General features: G+C 38.0%; 1 protein-coding gene across 1 annotated transcript in view; it reads right to left on the bottom strand.

The window, feature by feature from the left end:
• Window positions 1-17320, bottom strand: part of CEP112 (centrosomal protein 112) — a 172969-nt gene that overhangs the window by 119345 nt on the left and 36304 nt on the right. The window contains exons 11-16 of the mRNA XM_086473829.1: window positions 16035-16178; window positions 13632-13786; window positions 13173-13302; window positions 12081-12173; window positions 11226-11285; window positions 7382-7461 (exon numbers count right to left, since the gene is read on the bottom strand). Coding sequence (XP_086329955.1) covers window positions 7382-7461; window positions 11226-11285; window positions 12081-12173; window positions 13173-13302; window positions 13632-13786; window positions 16035-16178 — 662 coding nt within the window. The remainder of the gene's footprint in view (window positions 1-7381; window positions 7462-11225; window positions 11286-12080; window positions 12174-13172; window positions 13303-13631; window positions 13787-16034; window positions 16179-17320) is intronic.

The raw sequence follows: 17320 nt of genomic DNA, 5'->3' as shown, positions 1-17320 counted from the left end.
TCCCAATGGACGTGGTTAATAAAATCTCTGCTATGTCCCCACCAACTAACAAAAAGGAAACACAAGCCTTCTTAGGCGTTGTGGGTTTCTGGCGAATGCACATTCCTGGTTACAGTCAGATTGTGAAACCTCTCTATGTAGTGACTCAAAAGAAAAACAGTTTCAACTGGGGCCCTGAACAGCAACAAGCCTTTGAACAAATCAAACGTGAGATCGTACATGCAGTATCTCTTGGGCCAGTCCAAACAGGACATTAAAAATATACTCTATACTGCAGCCGGGGATAATGGTCCAACCTGGAGTTTGTGGCAGAGAGCACCAGGGGAGACTCGAGGTCGACCCCTAGGATTTTGGAGCCGAGGATATAAAGGCTCTGAGGCCAACTATACCCCGACTGAAAAAGAAATACTGGCAGCATATAAAGGAGTCAGAGCTGCTTCGGAGGTGATTGGTACTGAAGTACAGCTCCTCCTGGCATCACGGTTGCCAGTACTAGGCTGGATGTTCAAGGGTGAGGTTCCTTCTACTCATCATGCCCCTGATGCTACCTGGAGTAAGTGGGTTGCCTTAATCACACAGAGGGCCCGGATAGGAAACCCCAATCGTCCAGGAATTTTAGAAGTCATTACTGATTGGCCAGAAGGTAAAGACTTTATAATGACACCAGAAGAAGGGGTAACACGTGCTGTAGAAACCCCACCATATAATCAGTTGGCAGATAATGAAAAGCAATATGCTCTGTTCACTGATGGATCCTGCCGCCTTGTAGGGAATCGTCAGGAGTGGAAAGCTGCTGTGTGGAGTCCCACATGACGAGTCGCAGAAGCGGCTGAGGGAGAAGGTGAATCGAGTCAGTTTGCGGAGGTAAAAGCCATCCAGTTGGCCTTGGACATTGCCGAACGGGAAAAGTGGCCAGTACTCTATCTTTACACTGACTCATGGATGGTAGCTAATGCCTTGTGGGGTTGGCTGAACCAGTGGAAGCAGAATAACTGGCAGCGCAGAGGTAAACCCATTTGGGCTGCTGCACTGTGGCAAGACATTGCTGCCCGGATGGAGAAACTAGTTGTCAAGGTACGTCATGTAGATGCTCATATACCTAAAAGTCGGGACACTGAGGAACATCGAAACAATCAGCAAGTGGATCAGGCTGCGAAAGTGTTCCAAACAGACCTAGACTGGGAACATAAAGGTGAACTGTTTCTAGCTCAGTGGGCCCATGACACTTCAGGACATCAGGGAAGAGATGCGACGTACAAGTGGGCTCGTGACCGAGGGGTGGATTTAACTATGGACGCTATTGCGCAGGTTATCCACGACTGTGAAACGTGCACCACAATCAAGCAAGCTAAACGGTTAAAACCTTTGTGGTATGGGGGACGATGGTTGAAATATAAGTATGGAGAGGCCTGGCAGATTGATGATATCACATTGCCTCAAACCCGCCAGGGTAAGCGTTAGGTGCTTACAATGGTGGAAGCGACCACTGGCTGGCTGGAAACGTATCCAGTACCTCATGCCACTGCCCGGAATACCATTCTGGGCCTTGAAAAGCAAATTTCGTGGCGACATGGTACTCCAGAAAGAATTGAGTCAGATAATGGGACTCATTTCAAAAACAGTCTTATAGACAACTGGGCTAAGGAACATGGTATTGAGTGGGTATATCATATTCCCTACCATGCTCCAGCCTCTGGGAAAATTGAACGGTACAATGGACTATTAAAAGCTACTCTGAAAGCAATGGGTGGTGGAACTTTCAAAAACTGGGACAAGCATTTAGAACAAGCCACCTGGTCAGTTAATACCAGAGGATCTATCAATCAAGCCGCCCTGCCCAATCTGACCTTTTACATACAGTTGAAGGGGATAAAGTCCCTGTGGTGTGTGAAAGGAATTTGTTGGGAAAAACTGTGTGGGTATTTCCTGCTTCGGGCAAAGGCAAACCCATTCGTGGGGTTGCTTTTGCTCAAGGACCTGGTCATACTTGGTGGGTAATGATGAAGGATGGTGAAGTCCAATGTGTACCTCAAGGGAATTTAACTCTGGGTGAGAACACTTAATCCTGACCTGTACAGTGTTAATTGCTACATAACACTAACAGTGTTCAATAAGTGTCTTTCAGGATAACCGGAGCTAGCCTCATCGAGTGACGTCCAACACCTTCTTCGAGATGGACTTGCAAACCCTGGGCACGAACCACAACGAACTTCATGACATCTTTCCTGCCCTGAGAGACTGCTATAGAAGAATGGAAACCCATAATCATGAACTAAACAAACCTAATGAACCTTCATGTAAAAGGACAAATTATAAGCTAGTAATGAGTATGACGTAAATGGTATGGAATAAGGGGTGGAATGTCCTGGTTTGGGCTAAATCAGAACTAATTCTGTTTTAGTGCTTTAACTTTTCAGTTAAGTCCCCTCTAACTAACAGCACTTTCTGAAACAGGAGCCTGTTTTTCCAGACAGTGACTGCTCCCAGCAGTGATAAGGCCTGGTGTTTATAGTTCGTACCAAGGAATGGGATGCAGGGAGGCCCTTGCTTATACTTGTTCTTATGGCGACCAAGGTCACTGCTAAATCTTGTACTGCATGTTGGGATGCCAGGAGTGAAAAGGGTCGCACCTACAGGGAGGAGCGAACTGGACAGGTGACCCAAACCTGACCAACAGAGTATTCCATCCCATAGACGTCATATTCAGTATAAAGCTGAGAGACCACGAGGGTCTCGCTCTCTTCGCCTCTTCATCTCTTCCTCTCTTCTTCGATGGCCAACATCTGAGGAGGACTGATCCGTGCATCCCTGAATCCAGTGCCTGAGTCCAGCTCCTGTATCCCATCCCTGTCTGCTGCCGAGTCCAGCCTGGGACTGCCCCAGTGCCAGCCCTGCGGTGTGGTGGTGACGTATTGTCATCAGGGTGGGGGGAGTTGGGTTCGGTATTGGTTTTGTATATATTTGTACATATTGTATATATTTCATTATTTTCCTTATTATTATCTTTTCTTTTATTGTTATTGTTCCATTAAAGCTGTTTTAGTTTTCTTTTCCAAACCGTAAAGTCTCTCTCCCTTGTTCTCTCTCCTTTTCCCTTTTGGGAGGGGAGAGGGGTTAGTAGAGAGCGTCTGTCATTCGTTAGTGGCCGGCCCAGCCTCAAACCGTGACATTTACTAAAAACTGCTACTTATAGACAGAGCAAGAGTCTTCATAGCCAGGGAATGCGTAAGGCAGGTCCAAACTGAAGGGAGCTTACCCACCGAAACATTTTAAACTTGATAAAAGTATTGGTAAGGGATAAATAGTACAGTCTAACATAATCATTTCTATCATAATGAAAACACTTTTTTCCCGCTTTATTTTTTAACACAATTATTTGTTGTGGAAAAGCAGCCATTTGTTAGGTCTTCAGAAAAGTGCATAAATCCTCCACCTGCAATACAACCGTTGGGAACATTGTAGTAAAGTAAAGTTGCTTCAGACATGATCACTGAAATGGAAATAGGAGCAAAACCAGTGAAAGAGCCTTAACATACATGTCCTAGCCTCATTTTTAAACAACATCAAGGCCACGCCTGTTTCCAGCTCCCTAAATGGCCACAAGTTTCTAAGCGTCTACATTTCAATTCTTCAATAAAATGGGAAAATAGTAAGTTAAAATTATGAAAGAATCAGATATTAAAATATAACAGAGGCAAAATAAAAATTTTTAATAAATAGGTGACCAAATTTCACACAGCAAGAGACAACAGATCGTGTCAAGAGCTACACTGGATAACAGTGCTGTATGAGGTCAGCAAGACCTTTTCTTTCTCTTCCATATAATTTCTTCAACAACAAATGGGTACAGATTGTTCTCAACTTTTTTTTCCAGTTGTATTCAACTCAGTCTGTAGTGTGAAAAATTCCAATATAACTATACCTCTATTTCCTATTCCTCTGCTTAAAATAAAAGAGATAAGAACCGCAGAGGTTTAGCCTATTTGTAACCCACTCTCGTGACACATTTTATGCAATCAACCAAAGGGATTAGAGAAACAACCTTTCCCCCCAAGTAATTACATAGACACTTTTTAAGAATACTTTGTTATTCTATAAATGTAGTATAAATGACGTTCTAGAAAAAGCCCTGGAGCACTTCTTATAGTGAATTTTGCTATTAGGCAATACTGATGACATGCATTGCTAAACTAAATACAAAATTTATATCTACAAGTCACCACCGATAGTCATGAGTATTAGAGCAATTCTTCTGCAAAAGACTTGGTTTTGACAGATATTTCTACCATAAACTTCAGAAGAAAAAAAAAAACACTTTCCATTAACTACATAAACCCCTATTCAGTATTAAAACTCTGGCAACGCTATTTTTTAAGTGGAAAATACTTTTCAAAATGTAGATTTTACTGTTCCACACAATGTCTCAAATCAATTTCATTATGTATGTGTGGATGTGCTTGAAGCTGCAATAGCACTGATTGCTGTTACACAACTGAGAAAAGAATAACAACAATAACAATAGTAATAATAAACAACCACCCTACTAAAATGCCTGCCACTTGCCTTTCTATATGTTTGCAGCTGACTAGGTACTCAAGATACAATCCTGTGGCCATTTCACAATCAAAGTGCATTCAGATCAAAGTAATTTATGAGCAATCACTGATGCACCTACTGGGTTCTGCACTGCAGTTCCACAAGGCATTGTTTCTCCTGAAGATGGTGAACTACCTTCACCCATCTCAAGGAAGATGAGGTTGTTTTCTAAAGGTTTACTGTGTCTGCCTTAGCTTGTAATTACCTTATTTGATTCTGTAAATAGTCAAAGAAATACAGCAAAATAAAGCATTTTCACGTAAGACATTAGATCTTATGAATTCGTATTAACAGCAAGAAATTGTTCAAAAGACTAATTTTTGCTGCAATGAAAATAAAAAGCAAGCCATAAGGAAGCCATCCGTTTCTGACACAACAGTGTTACTGCTTGTTACGTATTACTCGTGCATATATTGTATATAAGCACACACATGTAAAATCTTAATATTGTCCAGAAACACTGGTACTAAACTGATGGCTTGCTTTCCAAGAGAGCCAGCCTTGCAGGACTAGCAGTTCCTCTATACTGGGCATGTGAGTCTGTTCTTAGCAGTCATGGGCACTGACACATCCGTGATCAGAAACGTACAGATGCAAGGCCCAGAGGTTTTGTACCAGGGCTGAAGTCTGAAAGAACTGGCCAGCAGAATATATGCTGGGCTTCGACTACAGCACTATATTCTGTAAATATATCATCTTTAATCTTTAGGAGCACAACCCACCCTAATGATTCTGCCAACTTCTGTCTCCATCCAGACAAAAACAGAGACAAAAGCTAATTTTTATTTCTATTTAATTACAAAATAATTACTTATTAGCATTACTAATTCCATTACTAATCTTAAAATTAACCCCAAATCACTGCTATAAAACAACCAAAAGAACAGTAGTAAAGATTCAGTATTAAAGAGTAAGCTATCTCCAAAATTAATACATTTTCCATTTCAAACCGGGAAAGTAAAATATCATTTAATATCACAAATCATGATATTTATTTTCAATACCCTGAATAAAAAAAAAAAAGGCAGAACAGAAACAGAGCGCCATAGGACATGGAAGGGAACCTGGGGAAAGAACTCTACAATATGAGTGGAAGTAGCTTATATCAGAAGATGCTTTGAAAACCAGGAATAGGTATTAATCACCGGCTGTAGGGGAAATAGTCTAGACATAGCTTTAACCTGCCACGCAGCCTCCCGGAGGCTGACCCATCGTCAGTTTTGGCCAAAGGACCCACTCACACAAAGCACAAGTTGGGACTGGCCTCTGCCAACATCACCCTAATTTGTGGGCCCTGAAGCATCCACCAGTTGACTGTCCTTACTCTAACCCAAACATCAAGCCTGAGCTTAATTACAGCCAGGGAGTATCTGAAACAAAGGACGACCTCCTCAGCTATCCACAAGAGCCTCTCTGTGCAGTGCTGTTAATTACAACTAAGTTCCAAACCCACAGCACACTAACCCATCTTGCAAATACCTGCCTGAAGTCAAGCACCAGCCTGTTTCTGCTGCACTGAGAGCACCCACAAGGGGAATAAATTCAGAGCAGCCAGTGGACTGCAAACTCAGACTTATTTTATGAACATGAGAAAGTATAAACTGACATATTACTTGAAAGACATGCAAGATAATTAATGCAACTACATTATCAGTGAATCAGACGTTAAAATACTAAAAGATTAAGTTTAGTTGATAACAATTCAGTCTCCCTAAAATTATAAATGATAGTCAGTGTAAAGAATTTAAAGATTAAAAGCTAGAGTTTTTATTAATGTCTGTAGCGATTTAAGATAGTCTGTATTTATGCCAAATACCTAAGAGATTATAGAAATAAAGGAATACAGACTTCAGCCCTGTGACTTTTATTGACTAGAACTATCTTCACAATGCCTCTATCAGCCTAGATAAGATCCATTGTAACATTTAACTAAGTAGTTTTAGCAAATAACTTCTGGTTTGTTTCAGAATAATCTGTTTTCCCTAGAAATTATTTTCATAACTTTGAATTTAAACTGGATAAACATATGGAAATAATATTTTACATAATCAGAAGTGGAAGCAGCATAACAAGAGTTGATCTTGTCATATGTGCATCTGCTGTATGTAAACCACTCCTCTGCTCAGGAAACATCCAACTTGTTGCATCCTGATTAGTTTTCTAATACAAGGTCAGCAAAAAAGCTGTTTCAAGTTAAGTAAAAGTGTCTTCTGTTTGCTGCAGACCATTTCTCTAAGCCTTACCTACACTTGAAAAATAAGTATGCACACAAAAAATGTGGTATCAAAGAGGAAAAATCCACATTAAAGTTGTAACTTATGGATATTAAAAAAAAGAAATCACAAACATCATGTACTAAATCCAGTTAAAATATAATTTAAATAAATACACCTTTCAAATTTATCCCTTCCTCTAAAATAGCACAATCCCTTCCTTTAAGTAGTCCAAAGCACCTAGTCTTTAGTTTGGATTATTTGCCTACTCTGTATCCGTTCAAAATGGAAGCCAGTTTCATTTATTTGACAGGGCAAGACCAGCTGACATCACTAACTTCAATTCTGTTTTATTTCTACCACTTGAAAGTCAACAAATTCGGGTGGCTTGGTTCTTGATTAACTTTTTTTATTTTTATGTCTGACCAGAACACTGAAGATGCAGCTTTACAATGGAAAGGTAAACAGAGACAAATTTCATGAAGGCAGCTAAATGAGACAAAGCATAAGTTCCTTTGATAAATTTTACTAAGAAATTGGTGATGGTTGACAGTTACTCTGTATTCACTTACTTCAAAGTCTCTTCCAGTTTGCGAATTTTCTTTTGAGCATCCCCTCTTTCTTTATCAAAATTATTCCGGATGCCATGAATCTACCATTCGAAGGAAAAAAATACCATATTTTAGCTAAAACAAAGTCCAATTAAAAAAAAGTTAAATTATAAAAACTATTTATTTTGTGAATGTCTTTTGCACTGCTGTAGACAACCATCTATGTATTTCTAAAATTACATGAAATGCAAGAATAAGGATTAAAAGAGAGATGAACTATGAGAATATAGCCAATAGAGCTATTTTTGCTCTCAAAATTAATATTATTATCTAGAATAAAGAAATATCAGTAATTACATTAAAATGAACTAGATTTTCTTTAAACACAGGAAAAAACCCAAAGAAATCTGCCTAAAATAATGTATTCTCTATGGTGCAGAGCTCCTACTTACCAATTTGTGAATACCCAGAGTGAACCGCTTTTTATCAGTTCTTACAGCAACAAAAATCCCAAACGTAACAACGTTACTTTACAAGAACACATACTCAAACATTAACTAGCTGAGGGGAGATACTCCCAAGAACAGTAAAACTTTGAGGAAAAGTGGTTCACTACTAATGAACTACTGACCCAGTGAAATCAACCCACAGTGCTTGAATCATTATATAAAGCCCGTCCTTTTCCCATTTTGCATCCAGACATTAAAAATGCCATTATAAATGTGGGGGTACGGCACTCTTGTGCAAGCGTACAACTTACCAACCCCCAAAAAGCACACAGACACCTCTAAAGTCACAGAGCATCTTGGCAGACAAGTATTATTCCATAGCAACTGTGACCATGTGCTGCTTATAACACAGTGTGAATCCAGAAAAAGTTATCCGTCACTCCAATGGACATGGTAAGAAATCGATCCCAGTGCAGCCCAAAAGCCTCTCCATCCTCAGACGACGAAAAAGCCACCCCCGTCATCCTCCTGTCTCTGACCTAGATCAGCATTAGTGTATGTCTTCACCTTGAATAAATCTGCAGTACAAAAATCTTCCACTTCACATGACCTCAGTACGCAGCAGAGGATCATTACTGTCTAACATCACGGGGTCCCACACCTCTCTCCATTTTCCTTCGCTCACCTACGCTACTTATCCCTCTTCCCTGCCATCTCCCCAAGCACACTGTACATTTCCAATTAATTCTTCCCCTCCACGCAATTGCCATTACACCAGGCAATAGCTATACACACATCTTTTAGAAGGTACACTTGTAAAAGTGAGACAAACAGGCCTCTTCTGTAAATATCCTAAAGACACTCAGAGTTACAAAAAACTTTAATCTCCTCTAAATGTTTTTATTTTTCCCAGTATCTTTTCGTTACCATTGAAATTTGAAAAACTATTTTAATTCCTACTAGTATTTAGTCAATGCAGGATGAAAATGGCAGCTTTCAAGACCTCACAAGGGACATATCCTAGCGATCTGAGAAATCGCTTCTCCCCCTTTAATGCAATATAGTTGCAAAAAACATTGAACAAAATCAAACTGCAACTTCCTACATTCACTAACCAGGAATAGACATTTTTATGAAGAATCCTTTTCTCTAGTACTTCTCGATCAAGAGAGGCAAGCAGCTTCAGAATTTGGCAATCTCCCTGGCATGGTCCAAACCATGGGTTATCATAACATTTTTGCCAAAGAGTTTGTTTTGCTTTTAGGATTGCTCAAGTAACAATGTGGCTATGTGACCTACTAAGCATGTTTTTCTTTACCAGATGGGGAGCACAGGAAATCCTTTATTCACCTACAATCATTTGCAATGTTACATGCTATTAAGTCATCACAATAAAGGAAAATGTGTTTTAATAAGTTTAGTCAGAAGCATAAGAGTGTAAGTCCAATGGGAAAAAAAAAAAAAAACAAATTTAGAGATTCTCTAATGCAAGCAGCTCCATGGAGGTGTTTACTATACGGCAGTGTGAACACCTAGTTGGTTTGAAAGAACCTCCAAACGGGCGGGCTGCCTATCAGACAGTAAAGGAGGTATTGCCAAACCTGGTAAAATTATACCTATTTAACAGCTGGTTCCAGAATGGCGCCCAGAAATATCTGTCACTGTTCTTACACTTAGCTCAATGTTTGGAAAACAAGCAGCAGATTATTTATAAAAAGCAGGTGTTTCCTTTGCTTGTAAAACCATTTAGCCTAACTGGTTCCTGATTCAGCAGATAAGCACATTTAATCAAACAGCGACATTTAGGGTTACTACCTATTAGTTGTTTGATGTTTAAATATCCTAGCAGGCAATAGCCTCTGTAATAAAGATTATTAGATAATGTGTAGGTTCTTAAGTGAACAGATTGCACCAGAGACTTTATGATTCCTTTACTTGAAGGCAAGGTTCTTGTAGTATTTTATGGGCCAATCTATACTATTTTATGGATTTATATCCATAGATGGTTCACATGTCTTTTCTCTCCTCCTTTCTCAAAGATTTGATTTTGAAAACACAGCTACATCAAAATTTATGATGCTGTAAAGTTATCCACTCAAAATAAAGGGTTTACTCTCTTCTTTACCAATACAGAGTTAGAACTTCAGTGTATCTGTGCTCACTGGTGTAAAGCGACTGCTGACATGCACTTAGCCCACGCTAAGCAGCATTCTCCCAAATGAGCCTCAACCTTCATTCAAGAGTCACCCAGGCACCACCGCAGAAAGGCAATACAGACACATCCACCTCACTGTGCAGGACCGTAAGGTTTAGCACTGCAGATGTGAGCCATTCGACGGCATTTGGACTTGGAGCCTGGAAACACGACCAGCCCCATTAATCTGTACTCATCTGCAGAGGAAGTGATATATTGCAATAAACTAATGTCCACTATGCTTCAATAGCTAGATAACATCCAAATTATGCTATTACATTTGTATTTGGACCTGCGATATTATTCCAATCCTAGGCTTTTCTTGAGGCAATCATTCGTAAAAACTTGTCTAAAAAGACAAATGTAGACTCAGATTACAGCAAAACATATCTTGGAACAAAAAAGTATTTGACTTCAAGTCAGCAAAAGGCACTAACTCAAACCAAAAGCTCGCTACAATTCATGTTGCAAATGCTATTACCAAGTGACAAGTAGCTATGATCACAATTTGTTATAAATTTGCCACATTTGGATATGACATGTTTGAATAACACATCCTTTCAAACAAATAGGCATCTAACACACCCTCTTACTAAAGACTGCATGAGCTGAACATACAACATCACTAAAACTGAAGTTTAATTTGAAACCTATTTATGTTTAAAGTCTAAAAGAGTAGACATTATTTGCAAAGTGCTTTAAGATGAAGTGTTTTTGATGAAAATTACATTTTTTAATTTAAGCTTCTGATATAAAAACAATGCATGTTGACAATGTATAAAGAACACATTAAAATCACAGAGAAGTATGGAATAAAAATATTTTGGGGAAAAAGAAGCATGGAAGAACACACAAACACTGACAACAGGTCAGGCTAAGTTCAATTTAGTTCGTTATCTTTTCTCTACCAGCAGTTAACGGCAGATGCCCACAAGAGATGGGTAGACGAGCAGGACAGGCTTACAGTGGCACGTCTCTGGTAATGCCCTCCCAGCCTCCACCACTCAGCAACAGATTCCTAGAATCAGAGGCGGTATCTCTGTACTTAAATAGCCGTACTTAAAAACTTCCTTGAATTTGTCCAATTATTTTTCCAATCCATGTGAAGTGCTCAGATTCCAAAGTTTACTCCTTTGAGGATTTCAGAATTTAAAGCTTCAGCTTCTGTATACAATAAAATTGGAAGTGTGTATAAAAGGGTCTATTTTCCTGAAAACACTACCTGTTTTTCGTACTCGTGCTCCAAGTGAAGTTTGTCCTGTTGAAGCTTGTATTCTTGATCCTGCAAAGGAAGAGATGTGTAGTCTAAATAAACAACTTGCATTTTTCTCTACTTGCAAAGCAGTCATTAAACACGCACACATTTGCCATCATACAGAACAGTCCATAAAAATTTAAAATCCACTTTATATCATCAATAAAAATTTTTCTGACATACAAAAAATTTCAGCCAACAGCACAAATATCCACACATAAAAGTATCTCAAAAGTCATGATTCATGTTTTCTAAAGAGAAACAGCAACTTGTTCTCCTGAGCTATTAAAATGCCACTCTGTACTACATCAACTGTGAAATGAAAGACATGGGAGGAAAAGTAGATGCCAAAACTCAAAAAGGATTGATACATGAGACATATGTGGAACTCATTATCCTGAGATAGGAGGATTAATTTAAATGCCTATAGGAAGATAGAATATTGAACTGAACTGTTAAATAGCAACAAAAATAAAAACAATTTTGAAACTTAAAAGATGTTTACAGTTTAGGAAGAAAATATATTCATAATTCTTTGACATGCTATAACCCACTGATACATGTTTATACTGTTTCAACATGAATTACAAGTCAAAAAGTTCCTGTGAAAATTCTGCTCTTATCCATGAAGTGATCTCTTTTAGTGATAATTTTAAAATCAACCTTTAAGCATAAGGTGACACGTTATATAATTCTATGAATAAAATACATACAGAGATGCATGCTATGTACAAGTGCATTTTAGCATGGCTATCTACACATTCACATCACGGGAAAAAGTAAAAGGGCTGCTCATTCTTGAGCAAGAACTCCAGGACTCACCCTCAGCTGTTGCTGTGTCTGATGTTCTAAATCTTGTAACCGTTGTTTTAACAGACACACACTATGCTGTAATTCTTCAACCTCATCAGACGCCTGTAGGGATTTAACAGAAAAAGGAATTGGTGTTGCATTCCTCGTTAGCTCTACAGATACGTATTTTGTGTTTTTAAACGGATTTCTCATGCCTGGAAATCGGAAAAAATTATCAACTTGAGGAAAAAAGCCTGTATGAGTTTATAACTCCTGATACTTCACTTCTGTCCATCTGGTGAACTTAGAAATGTAAACAAAATCACAAAAATAACCCAAAAGAAACCTTGGCACTAACAATTAAAAGAAAAAAAAAAACCCTTGTAAATTAAATGGAGTAAAGTATCAAATCTCCCAGATTTCCAGCAAATAAATGCAAAAGACTCCATTTGTCCTACTGCTCTAAGGATTGGGAGATGGTATTTAAAACACGAGCCTTTTCTACAATTATTTAACTTCAAAGCATATACTATATATCTACCTATGTATCTTGGTAGATATCAATCTGATAAATGTTTTTATAGAAACAAATCAGAGTTATTACATATTGAGTGGAATCTGTGCTTGCAGAATTTAAAAATGATTTCTTACACACCAAAGTATTTAACATAATGTTCCATAGTAGAGAGGCTTGCAAGAACGTTCATTTCTGGAAGAAGTGTTTTTCCTCTCACTGAAGAGGCCTTATAGAAAACACTAAGTCTTTAGGAGTGCTGACGCCCTCTGGTATCGAGACTTTTTAAGCAAGAAGCACAAAGAAAATCAGCATATTAATTGTACCTTATCTGAATCATCTATGGAAATACCACCTATATGTACACATACACACACGCACCCACAGAATTACCAGTCAGCTTCAAACAACTTTTCAGCCAAAGTTGGGAATGAACAATTGAATCACAACTTTTTTTTTTTTCTTAAAAAAAACAAACAACCACTTACGCACATTAATAACTTCAGGAACTGAACAGTTCCTTGGATTTATTCATAAGCATTACATTTATATTGAGGAGACCATTTTAAAAATAAACATTTTAATGCCTGTTACAAATGGTAGCATACCTTAGCTGCAGAGACAGCATGTTCCTGCTTTATAAAACCTATATCAACATCATATTTACTTTGTAGTTGCTGAATGTTCTTCTCATATTCCTGTATAATATGGTCCTTGTCTTTCTGAAGTGAGCTGTGCCTACAAGTAAGCAAACAGAATACGGAAATTGCTTTCATATTCTAGCATTTTACCTGCTCAGTATCGTTTCTACAGTGTATGCAAGTCTGCCTCTACCACGTGCTTGTTGTCACAGAATGAAATGTTATAAATAATGGCAAGATACCATACTTCTTACGATGGTCATTTCTGTCAGTCCCAAAATGAGTTTCACATCAATTAACACATTTTCATGACAATTTTCTAATGCCAATTACCATTCACTGAGTTCTTGAAATAAAATTAATAACGTTTGCTTTCAGAAATTCCATATTCTTCAACATTAAAAACAGCAGCCGCTATTTAATTACCTTGCTTTCATTTCCTGAAGTTCAGAGCATACCGCCTGGTAACATCGCTCGGCATCAGCCTTTTCTTGAGATAATTTTTGACGCTGTAAATTACTATTTTCAGCTTCAACAGTCAACTGCTGGACACGAGCCTCCAGTTTTTTGATTGTCTGGTCCTAAAAGAATAGGTAGTTGTTGAGAAAACACCAGAAAAAAACCCAGGGTATACCCTGTTGTTATTCAGTAGCCTAGAGCAACAACATTCTTTGGTGGTCCAGAGACACATCAGTTACAATAGCAAAGCTGTCATCAATCATTACAGTAAACTCGATGTTGTATACAAGAAATAAATGAATCTTCATAATACGGATGTCTAACCCCCTCCACCCAAAGTGACGTGCCTTCTCCCCTAAGCAAAACAATACGTGCAACTGATTTCTGAACTACAAATCCGTCACAGATATTTCTATGAAAAACTGTAATGGATGATAATGCATGTAAAGCATCTTTAGACCACCTATGAACCAATTTGTGTTTCAAATCAATTAACAAATATTAACGAAATAATTCACCAATCATCTTGTAAGGGAAGTATACCATCTCCATTTTATTACTGGGAAATGGAGACATACAGAGCAGGAAAGTGCTGCACACAGGAATATAGCAAATCCGTATCAGGACTGGGTGCATTCCTCAAGTCCCTCCTGGTATAGCTTTCCCTAATCCACTTCTCCATATCATTTATTTAATCACAGTGATTTCCTTTCAATGAATTACAAACACCTATCAAAACTTGTATCTTTTCCCCAGAACTTCACCTCCTAACAAACAATTTTAAAAATGAGCAGAATGAGGACAGGCAGGTAGCATCAGAGTTCTCTACTACTTCCCATTCTTCCCTAAATTTATGTTAATATGCACGGAAATAAGAGAATTCCTCAGGAGGCTGGAACCAAAAAATAAGACACAGCTGTCCCTCCTGGATGTACATATCACAGTTATTGTTATATTAACAGAGACCTGAAGATGAGGGAAGTGCAAGAATATTTCCCCCTCTGTTAAAGTAAAATAAACCCACAAACATCTCAAGTCAGTGCCCCAACTGTCACAGGACTGTTAAATGAGCTGGGAGTAATGCAAGAACCTCACCCAGCCAGAACGGTCACCTGAATTCCGTCAAGTGTCTTAAGATGTTTCATGAACACAGCACAGCAAACTTCCGTCAACGCAAAGCCAGCTGCACAGTATGGACTGGGGGGACAGGGTTTGTTCGGGTTTGGGTTTTTTTGTTTCAGTTTTGTTTCTTTTTAAAGAACACCACCACCCCCCAAAAAAAAGCTTCGTACTTAACATATCACCAAATATCGTAACTCCTCCCTGCCCATTCACCCCTCAAGGAAGTTAATACTTGCTCAAGGCACAAAACCCTACTTCTCAGTTCTATGGAACTAGTTCAGTGGTTCAGCCAATTACACTTGCTAACAGCAATGGGGCATTCTTGACAATGGGAAACACTGAAATACCAACACAAAACAACCACAAAAATCAGCAGAGAGAAAGAAAGAAAGGGAGAGAAAAAAAGAAAACTAATTTCCAGTGACAGTCTCGTCTTTCATCTTAAGCCCTGCCTTGAACTCTACCTTGTTTAATTATTAAATCAGAAGCTGCTCGGCAAGATCTGTCTAGTTTTGATGGTTCTTAAATTCAATCTTGCTGACAGACTGTGTCCATTTTTCTCTGTATTTACTGTTACCTATGGCATGATCTGAATGCTAATTTTTAAAGTCAACATTCATTAGAAAAATAAATTTTGTTCAACATTGTCTTTTCACTTTTCATACCTCATACTGATAAAAAGTACAGGATGCTTTCTGGAGGATATTTGTTAATTTTTTTCTTTTTACATCATTTATATAGCAGGCACAAAATCCAGATTAAACCTGCTTACATATTTCTAATTATTCTAGGAAAGAAATGCAATAAATTAGAACAATATAATAAGTATTTTAAAAATCCTTTTTACTTGATCTTTAACAGAAGCATTTGATCATTCAAAGAGGACATGGGTAAACAACTAGTCACGTGTATCTATGAAAACAGATGTACCATAGGAATTGTTTTTCCTATAGTCTACAAACCTACAGAGGCAAAAGTTCTGCTAACTTGACTCAAAAACAGTGAGAAATGCTAGAAACAGTCCTTCACTACAAAGATATATCTGAATAATATTCATTGAAGGGGGAAAAATCCTGGTTGGACTGGCTGCCAGGACACTGTTCTCTGCCCAGACAGAATAACTGCATTGCACCATCTAAAATATTTCTCAGCTCAACAGTATTCACATACACTTTCACAAAAACACATGAAATTTGAATACTGCAAGAGAGATTTGCTGTCATGACATATTTACAAAAAAACCCTTACAGTTGACTTTATCTGTTCCAAATAATCTTCCTCCATTTTGCTAAGACGAGCATTGGTGTCCTCAAGCAGTTCCTGCATATCTACTGTGTGCTTCTTCTGAATATTAAACTTCTCCTTCTCCATCTCAGCCACAGCATTGTGAAGCTGCATCACAAAAATATAAGCAAATAATAAATGGCATGTAAAACTAGCATTTATAAGTATTATATTATTATAATATATAAACAGAATAACAAGCACAGGCCACATTTCTGTCCTCTATAACAAAACTAGATCATTATCTCACTAAATAGGTCTACTACGACTCTATAAAGCAGTAATTTAGAAGTAGAGATAATCTAAAAACGTACAGAGGGCATAACTTACCCTTACAGAATACTAAAACACATATGTATTTTTGCCATTCTCTGCTATTCTATTTGTTTACATATTTAAACCGAACACCACTGACTATTGCACAATATTAATGAATTTCTATTGCAGAAACACTAATGCTCTCTCCAGATACTTACACCGCCACTTTATCTGCCTCTCAATTTGTAAGAAGCTGGAGAGCCTTGACTATCTACTTGTCTAACGAAAGGATTATTTGTGTCATTACTAACCCTCAATTTCTGTTCCAAACACCAGTGGCCTCCCTTTCTAGTTAAGCAGCCTCAAATCTGACTTTTCTATCTATACAGTAGTAAAGAGTAATAATCACGTCAAATTAGCGTACGAAGCTGGTGTGGCGTACTGGGTGTACAACAGCTACTATGTATTTCTCAAGTTTTTAACAAATCCATTTCACAACTGAAGGAGAAAGCTGCCATATACAAGATACCAGCATCATTCTAAACATGCTGCTAAACCCAGGTTCATTTGCACAAGTATAGATTTTCCTCTCCAACACAGACTAGCAACATCATGGAGATGTCTGTTAAATAATGGTCCAGGTTCACAGACTTCAACAGTGTGCAGTAACTTAACATAAAATTTTTCATCTAAAAGATAAGAATGCTATAAATTATTATTTTAAGTATCATGACGTACTGCGGTATGCAGAAGATTTGGTGAATTTGAGATCCTTTAAAAATAACTGGGAAAATAAATAAATATCTAATCCCCAGGGGCATAAAACATAAATAAAACAAAAAATTCTGTGAATGTCTCTACCTCCCGTACAACAGACTACAGTAATATCTGCATTATTGTCAGCAACATCCATTCAGATAACCTGCATCTATTCAAAGGAAAAAATACATGGAAGTAGTTAAAAAAATGTTGCACTGTCAACTTTTACTCTA

Source organism: Leptosomus discolor, chromosome 15, assembly GCF_034619465.1.
Source record: "Leptosomus discolor isolate bLepDis1 chromosome 15, bLepDis1.hap2, whole genome shotgun sequence".
NCBI classification, from domain to species: Eukaryota; Metazoa; Chordata; class Aves; order Leptosomiformes; family Leptosomidae; genus Leptosomus; species Leptosomus discolor.
Note: the sequence above shows the minus strand (reverse complement) of the source record. Positions and strands in the feature narration are given on the sequence as shown.